General features: G+C 43.0%; 1 protein-coding gene across 1 annotated transcript in view; it reads left to right on the forward strand.

The window, feature by feature from the left end:
* The first annotated feature begins 1,996 nt into the window (after nt 1–1,996).
* The window catches only part of dner (delta/notch-like EGF repeat containing), a 76,338-nt gene continuing 66,213 nt past the window's right edge, over nt 1,997–12,121 (forward strand). Inside the window, exon 1 of the mRNA XM_085371236.1 lies at nt 1,997–2,341. Within this exon, the coding sequence (XP_085227362.1) occupies nt 1,997–2,341 (345 nt within the window). The remainder of the gene's footprint in view (nt 2,342–12,121) is intronic.

Here is a 12,121-nt window from a genome sequence, read left to right on the forward strand (position 1 = left end):
GAGCACCAATGAATTGTGTGTAAACCTCAGAGACAGGATTGTGCCGAGGCACAGATCTGGGGAAGAGTACAGAAAAGTTTTTGCACCACTGAAGGTGCCGATAAGCACGGTGGCAACATCATCCATAAATTAAAGTTTCTGTAACCACCAGGACTCTTCAAACAGAAGCCGCCACATGGCAGCCTGCAGGGAGTTTACCAAAAGGTACCTGAAGGACTCTCAGACCATTAGAAACAACAACTCTTTAGCGTGAATGCCAAGCGTCAGGTCTGGAGGAAACCAGGCACCAATCATCACCTGACCATTACCATCCCTACAGTGTGGCATGGTGATGGCAGAGAAACCGAGAGACTAGACTGGGTCGAGGGAAAGATGAATGCAATATTATACAGAGACATCCTTGATGATAACCTTGAGCACTCTCGACCTCTGGACTGGGGCAAACGTTCATCTTCTAACAGCACACTAACTCTAAGCACGCAGCGTCCATCCTGTAGATTATTGCCATCTTGTGGTCGCAGTCAGCTATTGTCTCTGAAGACTGCAGTCTCTTATTTTGGCCTCATAAGAAACTGCAGCTCCCCATGTCCTGTAAACCTTGACTGGACCTGAGCGAATTGAGAGGTATTCGGGACACTGAATTGAAGACCGCCTCGCTTCCACGTGATTTATGACCTCAGTAAACTTTTCCTTTTTTCGAGTTTACGTTTGAAGTCTTATTTTTAAAGCAGGTGCTTCAGATTCTGCGATTTATAATTTAATTTAAAGTGAAACGAATGGTCTCGGTGAGACCTGCTGATCTCTGTCTTCAAAGAGATGGAAACAGCTGGACTGTGATGTCATTGAGGTGCTGTCCGTTTTTTATTTACAGTCTATGTCTGTCTTTTCGTTATGTCCACAGCTGTCAGGTTGTCATACTTCCTGTAATCAATATATTGGCTTTGACATCGACCGCTACATGAACATGATCAACTGTAATCACCTACTGCAGGATTTTGAACAACAAAGAACTGCATCATATTAAAAACCATGTCTGCTCAAAGTAAAATCTACCCCAAAAGAGAACTGATGGCAACATTTTAAACACATTTCTTGGCACAGTTCACTGATGCTCTTAAAGCTAAAAAGCAAGGGATTTGAACTCATTTTAAAACAGCTCTAAACATGTCTGTGCTGTTGTGATTTGGGAGGCCTAAATAACCCTTACTTTCAGTTTTATCTATGCACACTTTTTTGTTACAGAACTTTATGGATTAAGTTTTCGGAGCATACCAGCCAAACTCGATCAGCATGATTTTGCAGTATTCAAGCCCAGAGTGCATTATCTCCCTTATGGTAATGCCGCCTGTTATCACTCGAAAGCAGCCAATCTTTTGGCAAAACTGATGAGTTTTCTCACCAATCCCTCCTCCTCTGCTTTCCCTCCTCCCTGCCTCCTTGGAGGCCAAACTCCAAGAAGAGGATATGGATGATGAGACTCTAAATGAGGAAGGTGCAGTGCTCCTCTTCACTGTTTTTCTGCACAGTGAAGGCAAGCCAGGAGAGGGAGTGTGCATGAAGTTGGTGATGATGATGATGAGGAGGGGGTAGCGGAGGATGGTGTGTGTGTTTGTGTGTGTGTGTGAGAGAGAGAGTGTCGTCAGCAATCATCGTCACTGTGACTCGGAGGCAGAAAGAAGCAGAGCCCTCCCCTTCTCCTCTCGCATCCCTACCTTCTCTCCATCAGCCAGTCTCCTCTCAGTCATTCTACCCGCGCACAGCTGAGCCTCAGCATCCAACCAGCCTGCCTCCTCCTCCGCCCCTCTCTCGCTCTCTCCTCCTTTCACACACACCACACACACATTTCTCATATACCTCTCAGTTGCTGCTGAGCCCGGTCAACAGGAGCAGCAGCTCTGAGCAAAGGCGCAAAAGAAACACACAACCTTTTCCCCCGCACCCCCCCCCCCCCCCCTAAACAAAGAAAGGAAAAGAAAACCAGACTAAGAGGATCAAGATGAGGATGAGTGTGTTCAGTGTGCCGGCAGTTCCTTGTTGCCGTCCCACAAAGAACGCAGGGAGCTTCACGTCCCCCCTGCTTCTCACCGTCCTGCTCCTGACCAGCGGCAGCAACAGCAGCAGCATCGGGGCCGTCCCCTCTCCGTTCCAGCTGGCCCCGGACACCCCGGCACCGGCCGAGCCCACCCCGACCCAGGCGACACCTCGTCCGGACCCCTGCGAAGGCAGACCCTGCCTCAACGGGGGATTCTGCTTGGCCCTCCTCCCCTCGGCAGGCAGGCCAGAGGACATCTGGGAGTACGCGTGTACGTGTAACCAGGGCTTCACTGGACGCAACTGTGAGGTATTTAATTTTTTAACCTTTTGCTACCTGTGTTGTCACACGATGGACTGTGAGCAGTCCCCGTAAGTGATGCTTTTGCTGGAGAAGATTTCACATACTTAGTGAGCAGGAAGTGGAGGTCAAGGAGTAGCCGGTGCAAGTTTGGCAATTTTGTTGGTCATGTGGAGAAAACTGGCACCAGTTGTGTCACTTTCTGTAAAATCACGGTGGGAAAATGTAGTTTAGTTTGGTTTAGTGCGCACTTATGTTATTATAACTAATTGTTTTCAGTTGTGGGAACTTTCACTGCTATTTTAGGATCATAATCGAGGCTTCACCAAAGATGACGTCAATGACAAACCTGCATCATGTGTCCGTGTTATTTCTACGTGCGCCTTTACACTAGATTAGGCTGAGGGTACACTGCGTTGTAGTGCTCCCCGCTGTTTGCCGACGGTGATTTAATCAAAGCATGTGCTATCACAGAGACATGGAGACGAGTGCTGCGTTGCTGTGGCAACAGGAGGGAAGAGCGGCAGCAGTGCGATGCAAGCGAAAACTATAAATGTGTGTATTTTTATCTGTACCATATATGAAGCGCATATAAGTAGTTTATTATATGTTATAAAACATTATTTTGATGTTATTTATGTGAACTGCAAAGTTACAGTTAACATTGAATTTATCTGCTGCACACTAGTGAGCATGTTCACTGGGGTGTAAACTCAAGTATGGGTGAATTTATTAACACCAGGGATGCAGAGCCACACCGAATTCATTAACTACATCTGGATGGTGATGAATAAGAGAAGTGCCGTTTTTTTTCACATATTCCTGAAGATGCTCACGTCTGTCTTTTAAACCAGCACAGAGCTTTTATTAAGGTAAACTGAGAGCCCACTGGAGAAAGTGTCAGGAGCAAGGTTTTGTTAACATGGCATATTTAAAGAGTTGTTTTACTCCACTGGAAGACAGTTTTGATGAGTGACAAGCTGTTCGCTAGCAGACTTTAACAGAAGCAGATGCTCCTGCCTGAGCTCGGTCTGCTGAAGGTTTCTTCCTGTTTAAAGGGAGTTTTTCCTTCCTACTGTCGCCAAATGCTTGCTCATAGTGTTTCTGTACCTTACAATATAAAGTGTCTTGTGGTGACTGGTGTTATGCTTGGGGCTGTAAAAGTAAAACTGAATTGAATTTAAATGAACAGGACAGAAATTTTCCTCTATTTTCCTTTTCCTTGACGTTAACCTACACTTCAGCTCCACCTTTGTACTCCTGACTAAGCCCTCGTTCTTTTATTCAGTTTGGCACATTTCTGATTTTTGCAAAAATCGCGTCTGCTGCTGGATTAAACGAGCTTCATTTCGAAGCTTAAAATGAGCGAACTGTAGCTGAGCATCTGCAGCATTAGGCTCAATAGGCAGCCAGGCTTCTGAGTCATGCTGGGGTGAAAGAGAGCATCCGCCAGCGGCAGAGAGGATAAATGAGTCTGCCGCAGCATCACGGAGGGGAAACAGCAAGGTGACTGGGTGAACCTCAGCAGAATCACCAACAGGTGGCAGCCATATCCTCCCCCCAGAGTTAGCACCTTTGCATACTGAGTGCTTCCTTACAAAGCATATGCATCCATGTATGTACGATAGAAGACAGGCGCTAGCAGGATCTAAATAATGTAGTGGAGTGTTTAGCAAGGGACACGATCACTGTCTCCTTGGCTGTCCTGGTTTTAACTCAGAATAGAAAGCATTTTTTATTTTTACCTCTGCAGCCTGCTTAACTGTTACTCTGGCCCACACGAACCGCAGACGCCGGTGTCATCACACCACCCGAGCTGAGGGGTGACAATTTAATGCAAAGAGGAGAACGCACAACTGCCCAAGCACTCTGCACAGTGTTTTGTTGTGCAGGACAACAACATCCTCTTATGCGCCACAGCTCAGGCCCGGCACAAGACCCGAGCCGGGCCCAGTGGGGAATCATTGATTTTTGTGCTCCCCTGTTGCTTGTTTCTTCTCCATGGAAACTGGAGCAGCAGTCAATTGAGATTTAGTAAATGACCTGACTGGCTGAGCACAAAGCTGGTTTGCATCTCACGTTCTGTGCATGCATCAAAACGCAGATGGTCGAGTGAGAGAGGGGGAGGAGAGACTGAAGAAAAGAGACAGGGCAAAGCAGGAGGAGGACAAGTCATATGGTGGGAAGACGTAGTGGCCTACGGTAGTGCTGTGCCATACTGCAAATTTTGGTATCGACCCAATACCGAGCATACAGGGCCAATATTGCCAACACCAATGCAGAGACTGATGCTTTTAACTTTTAAAGGCAGCTTAAGTAGGGAACAGCGGTGTGTCATGATTTATGAGATGATGAATGATCATCAATCTGCCAAATCTGAACATATTTTCATGACCAGTAGCACAAGTCGATGGTGTTCCCACAGTACACGCAGAACTGTTTCCAGTGTTTTAATATACAGCTGTAAAGAACTTCTACACAATGCTATACTTCCTCATTCACTGCAACACGTTGCTGCTGTGCACAGCAGGGCATGGAGGAGGGGGCGGAGCAAAGTGTGCCTGCATGAGAGGAGCGGTGTTTGTCTACTTTCTGATGAACGGGTGCAACGCACTGAACTTAGGCGAGTGAAACACAGCAAAATATCGATCCCGTCACGCTAGTATCGATCTGATATCTGTAGCAGCATTGGTATCGATCCTATCGATATTTGGATCGATCCGCCTACTCCTAGCTTAAGAAATGAGAATGAAGAAAGGAGAAACAGTGACAGAAAGCTATGAAAAGTCCACACTTTCCTCCTCTTTTAGTCTAAATTCTACCTCCAGCCTGTGACGCTGCTCACAAAGCTGAATCTGTGAAACAAAACTTGCACAGTGTGCTTACTTTTAAGTCTTTGTTGTGCCTTGGGATATTTTGCGACATATTTTAAGTTCTGCGGCTAATCCTGCTTTGTTACTTACCTCCCTGGCAGTGTGTATACTGCTCTAATCAAAGCAGACTAATGCAAACCACAGCAGTGGGCAACATGGGGAAAATAAACCCTCTAAGTGTTTCTCTCTGGGTTTAATATTTGCCTGTACCTTTTTTTTTTCCTGGATAGCGGCCTGTAAGCTGTCCTGATGGAATTTACTGCCACTGGCCTTTCTGCGAGTTATTAGCTGCTCAGCCGCTCACTTATTCATTACTGAAGGGCCTGTTGTGCACCCTGACGGATTTGCTAGCTTGCTCTACAACACAGTAGGGCTGTTACAGCACCAAACAGCCATCCGTCATGAAGCAAATTCACGGAGTGCTTGCTGCATGGGTTACTAAGCCAGTCAGCTACTGCATATTAAAGCAGTGGATCATAGCAGAATTTGCAGACTAAACTACAGCCCTGGCATTATAAACACAGAATTCATTTTTATTTGCTGCTATTCAGAGAGGTGATATATGGCACATGAGTTATTAGCCTCTACAGCAGGCAGGTCTGCCCCAGCTTAATAAGCTCATATGAGCATGTCAGCGCTGCGAAGAACTAGCGGCGTTTCAAGTCTTTTGATGATGATCTTTTTAGATCTCAGCTGGAAGATTTGCCAATCATTATTCTCTCTCATTACCCACTCATGCTTTCTCTGTTGTGCTGTTACATAAGCATAGTTGAAATCTTCAGGCTTCTTGCACCCTTTTCTAACATCTGTGGCTTCGTGGGCAGATCTAACCAGTGGAAGCTTAGCTTAGCTTAGCATGCAAGACTCGAAACATGAGTGAGACCCTAAGCTGCACCTATTCCTTATGCTGGCTCACTACATCAGTGAAAATCTTAACACCTTCAGCTCTGCCTCCTGTCTGTATTCTATCTAGTTTCTACTACTCTCTCCAGAGCATACCTCCACCTCTCCAGGCTGTCTTCCACCTGCTCCCTACTGTCACTACAGATCATATTGTTGTCGGTTTATGGGCTCAGTCACTCATTTTGGTTCAATTTAAATACATGATCCAGGTTGTATATTTCAGAAAGGAGCTATACTTATTGGCTCATGACTTCCGATCGACCAATGAGCCCGCAGTTTCTCTACTCACAAAGATGACAAGGCTGGAAATGCTCATCTCGAGCCTTCTCATGTCAGTAGGTGACGTCATGCTGGCTACAGCTGAGTCTGTGTCTGTCATCAGGTCAAAAACCTTTACTAAATGTTCAAAAACCAGCGTATGAACATAATAAGTAACAATTTTACTAATGTGGTTGTTACATATAGCGTCTTTCTGTGCTAGAAGACATATCACAAGTCAAATAAAGCACTTCTCTGCTGCTCTGCTCCGTGTGTCATAAAGGAACAGACACGTGGAGCAGAGCTGACACCTGCACAGTGGGGAAGAGGAAGACAGGTAAGTAAAGGCAAAGTTTCCGAACTTGACAACTCATTTTGTTACTGTCAGTGCAATAAAAAAGCAATAATCAGCTGTCACTCCGACGAACGATGTGAAATAACCCGCTGTTATATCATTCAGGTCATATGTACATATGCAGTTATACTACTCTGTTTTGCATTTATAGTTTGTATAGTTGTTTGTATAGTGAATTGTGGTCACATTCCTTGTTTTTGTGCACAAACTTGGCCAAATAAAGATGATTCTGATCCACACAGTGGGGTTGCAGGCAAAATAAATACATTTCCATATTCATAGAAGGAAAAATATCGGCTAAATATATGTAGAATCAGAAGCTTTTCTAATGCGCAAACAGATTATTTTCAGATATTACCTCTAGAGAGAACATAAGAAAACAAAAATCAAATGAAGTCCAAAGAAGTAACTAAACTGTACAAACAGTACTTTACTAGTATAAATAAAAGTATTCAAAGCTAATAAGAACGATTTGTTGTTAATTCTGTTTTGTTCTACAAATTATTCTACTGGAATAAGTCTTTCGTCATTCACCCTAATGTAATTTTTCCTCACAGTCTTTTTGAAAGCTCCGGTTGATGGTTGAACAGTGTTGGACTTGGCGCCCTGCAGTGTTTGTGGTTGGTAGGAAAGGGAGAACCATCCCTATCACATTTTTATAGACGGTATAAGAAGACAACTGAATTGTGCAGCACCAACACATAATAATAATGTAAAAAGGCGAGGTTAACCCACTACATAATAAAACCCACGCTGCTGAAAGTAGAAAGCATTTACAGGACCTGGAAATGTTCCCTCCAATACAGGAATGACACACCACTTAACATTACTTACAATATTATTTGTATCTCCTTTCCGTAAAATACCTGACATTACACACTATTTAAAATTTACATACACACTTAGTCGCTTAGCCAATTTACTTAGGAGCTACAAAAATTACTCACAGTATAATTTGTGCCTCTTTTCCCATAAAGTACCTGAATTTAAGCACCACTTAAACTGTACTTATGAACTATTTAAAATTACTTACAGTATAATTTGTGTCTCCTTTTTGGGGGGGGGGGATTCTACATTTTTCTAAGATCCAGAAGCAGGCTGAAGACGTTTATTAGACTTTAAAACATAAATGCAGCGAGAGTCACCAGCAATTCTTTCAAAAAGTTTCGAGCAGGAAGCAAAATTAATGTTCTAATGACAGACGGTTTATTTTCTTTTCCAGCTGCATGTGCCAACTCTTCAATGAAAAGATCGTTCTCCTGACAGGACTCTGCGAAAGTAAACAAAACCAAGTCCTGAAGCTCTTTTTAATTGGAAGAGAAGGGAGTCTGTGTGTGGGTGTGTGGCGGTCAGCTCTTGTCTCCCAGGACCATTCACTCTGCTGCTACAGATACAGCCTGAGCTACATCCAATTAAGCGGAGCTCAGAGCTCATCACCAGCCTTTGGTCTCTTTGATATCCCTGGCTTGTTAGTCAGCGGGAAGACAGCAAGCATAAAGAATACATTTCTATTTATATATGCTGTATACTGTGCATCAGTAAGTTTGCTTATCCTCTTTATTTTGTAAAGAATGTGGTTGTCAGTGAATCGTTGTTTGTTTAGAAGATTTTCCACATGGCAAAGCTGATGATTCTGAATCATACAAGACTGCGAACTAACATTCCTGTGCATCACATCAGTCTCTATGAACTGCCCTGACTGAGGATCATAACTGGGACTGAAATGGTCAGAAAAACCTACTTTAGTGTTAGCTGACTGCCGATTCTAATTGCTTGAATAAATAAGATTTCTTGGTGGGTAATATCAGCGAATTTCTAACTGGATATTACACCACGTACCACTTAAATGCAGGTTCAGACCAGGCACAAGGATCAGCAGAACAAGATGCAAGGCTTTAATCTTTGCTTTACCAACCAGTCGTTATGTAAAGATCTCAGGTCACGCTGATGCCACAATGTTGAAAGTCGAATTTCCCATTAAAGGAGTCCATGGTTACTTTTAAAACTTTTTCTGTTTTATGTCCAGCTTCTTTGCCTCACTCTAATTACGAATAAAGACAAATTTTAAGGCTGATTAAATAGTTTTTCTTTCTTTCATTGGAAGAGAGATTCTTCTCATATTCTTAAAAGGTGTTGAATAGATGGATGCTGAAGTTGCTGTTACTAAAACCTTCAGTTCTCATTACACCTTAGTGAAGGCTAAACTTGAATAAAGCAGCGGGCAGTGCAATGGAAATGTGTCAAAATCTCTTTGTGACAAAGACAAAAATAGGTTCTGATTCTAGTAAGCGGATAAACTGTTAGCAAAGAGAAACATGGCTGCTTGTTTAATTAGGTACAGATGAATGAAGGGATGCTAGCCGGCTGCTTATGCCCCCACTGATACCTTTGATTTGATATCTACCCTTCAGCAAAAAGAGCCTTCTTTGAGCTATTATCACTGAGGTTTTGGTGGTGTTCATGTCGATGTCCCGAGGCATACACGTGCCGCCTTTGAACAGGAAGGCTTGAGGCCAAAGACTCTGGTCATTTCCATATCACACATCACCTGCTCTTTTGATCTGGGGAAAGAGTACGAGGAGACGCTGGTGTGAGGATTAGTGAAGCCTAATACAAATGCGGTGGATATGAGCTGCTCAAAAGCAAGTGCACATGCTGCCGTGATTTCAATCACACTGGTTGTTTCGAATGTGTTTGTTTTTTTTTAGACAGACTGACAGTAGTAGTGTTGTTCTAGGTGGTGACTTCAATCTCCTGAGTCAAAAAGTCCACTGCTGATTGAACCATCTCTACAGCTGCTGCACTGGATGATCTGGAGACAGATATCTGTATGTCTGTTGTTTGGTCAGTGCTCAGAATGCACACAGTCTCAGAACTGTTGCCTATTCTCTGGTGATGGTTTTATCAGCTATTTTAAAACATAACCTCAATCTACTCACGCTGTAATCAATGAATGGTGCGCTGAGCAGAAGGTCTTGTACAGATATTAGATTACTGTCTGGATATTCATTATCTACACTCGAAGCCCCAAAATACTGGCAGCTGTATCCAGAGGTTGAGTCAAAAAAACAATAACCAGTGAGTTTTCAGGTTGTTTGAAGTATTGTAGTTAAAATTTGCACAAAGATTCAGCGTGCCCTGAAGACTTTTCCTTTAATGCCACCATCAGGTTCAGTTACGTGGTTCAGAGTGAAATATCTCCTCTATTGGATAAAATCACTTTAGCATTTCATCAAATTTAAATGTGCAGGCTTGTAAGGTTTTGGGTCATCAGGATTAAATACCTCTATGATAGGTTTACTAGCATGGTAACACGTTAATTTAAAGGGGCGGTGCACATTGCTGGGCAGTCAAGGTTCTGGTTGCCTAGGTAACCCTCGAATTTATTTGCCACTTTGTCATATTGTTACTGTAACCTGGTAGTTTAATAATGAATGACGACCAAAAGTTTTTATTATAGTCAAACCAACCAGTTATGATTCCTCATGAGTGATCAACCAAGACCCCCATTCACAACCCACTCAGAGGCACAGCAGAGTGGAGTCTTAACTTAGCAGAAATCACTGTCATAAAGTACGGACTGCAGGCTCAAATGGAGACTTTTGAGACCAATTTCTTAAACAGAAAATAAACTTTTACTGAGGTAATCTGAAAAGGGGCAAAAAATAAAACAACAGAGCAAGCACATGAAGGAGGGCAACAGCGACAAAGGATGACTCAACAAAGAGGAGATGAAAACTGAGGATTTAAATAGATAAAGGAAGATAATCAAGGAGAACGGAAACGCCGCGTTAACATAGCTCAGCTGAAACTAATTAAGACAATGACAAGAGAAGTAAAACTTACAACAAAGCACAAGAGACAGAGAACCAAATGGGGAGAAAATGGGAGAAATTTTACATACCCCCCTAAAATTTTTGAAAGTGTTAGAAAATATGTTATTCATAATTCAATTGGTGGTTACAGAACAGCGCAGAATTCATTATTAAAGCAAGTCATCCACCGCACTGGTCAGCTAACAACAAGCAAAATATAATACCGCTGTTCAACCTCAATCATTTTTCTTTTCTTGTTCTTTTTCATACAGCCCTGCCCACTCGAGTATCTGCAGCCGCCCACCCCCCGGCGCGCTCATCGTGAATGGGGCTTTTGTGTCTGTGTCATTTGCTCTTTAATTCTTCTTTTGCCTGGCAGCAAAACATCCACCTCCTGTCCTGGATAGAAAAGTCATTACAATTCTCCCTGTGGTTTCGTGTTTTTTTTCTATTGCGTTTCATCTGCCCTCTTTTCTATTTATATATTTAATGGAGCAGCAGCCACTTTCATCGCTAGTCACTGTATAATATAAAAATGGCTGTGCAGCTCTTACTCAGCACTAATTCCCCCCGATTATAACCCTCACTGTGACACCATCATTTTACTGTCGCTTGTAATGATTAGTCTTGTTGTTGCTCCTGTCAACATAATCAGGGTCTGTATCAGGGGTGTGGAAGGTTTGAGTATGTGTTTCATGAGTTTTTTTAAAAAATCTTTATTTGCAAGCTACTAGCTACTCCAGCTTTAAAGTGTATAAATGATTTCTGCTGTATTTTTTTCCTTCTTGATTCTGGATGATGTAAGCAGGAGGGGTTTTCCTTATATGGCCATCTCAGAAACACACAGAGCCCAGTACAGCGCCCCCACCCACCACGGAGAAAGCACAAGACAGGAGAGCTCTGTATGAAGTCTTTCTAGCAGCAAAGAAAACCTCTAGCAGCTAAATACATGCAGACAAAGCCATAACTTTACTTTGAGTGGTCACTAGGACATGCAAACTCCATATACAGAATCACCAGTCTGTAGCCCATCTCTCTTTCTTGTCCTCTCTATGAATGGAAGATGCAAAAAAAAAAAAAAAGGTAAAACATATGTTAGCCATACTAACCAGCATCGTTCTGCATTACTTTGATATTTGAAAAACAACCAACAGATTTCTGTGACAGACTCAGATTTTCATCATTGCGCACAGAGATTTCTCCAGATTTTGAGACCTTGTTGATGATATTATGCTTTATAGACACAGAAGACACAGAAGTCGTCCGCAGGTGCGCATTCACTGTCAAAATAAAAGAAGCGCACCAGATAAGAAGTTGCAACACGTGTTTGCGTACATAAGATTTTCTGGAGGAGGACAGACATTTGTTTAGAAGATGTCGAAGAAGCAAGCTCCTTTAAGCAATTACTTTGGTGTTCCTCCACCTCCAAAGAAATGTCAGAAGGAGTCCGAACCACAAAAGAAGCGCATATTCTCGGAAAAGCGGTTGCAGGAGGTGAGCTGGCTTCAAACAAATGATGAACGCACAGAGACGTGGTGCAGAATATGCAGAGAAAATCCCACTCTAGCGGACAAAAACAGTGCCT

The sequence above is a fragment of the Diplotaxodon limnothrissa genome, linkage group LG14, assembly GCF_057381915.1.
Source record: "Diplotaxodon limnothrissa isolate DT_005_m linkage group LG14, D_limnothrissa_male_GT1.1, whole genome shotgun sequence".
Taxonomy (NCBI): Eukaryota; Metazoa; Chordata; class Actinopteri; order Cichliformes; family Cichlidae; genus Diplotaxodon; species Diplotaxodon limnothrissa.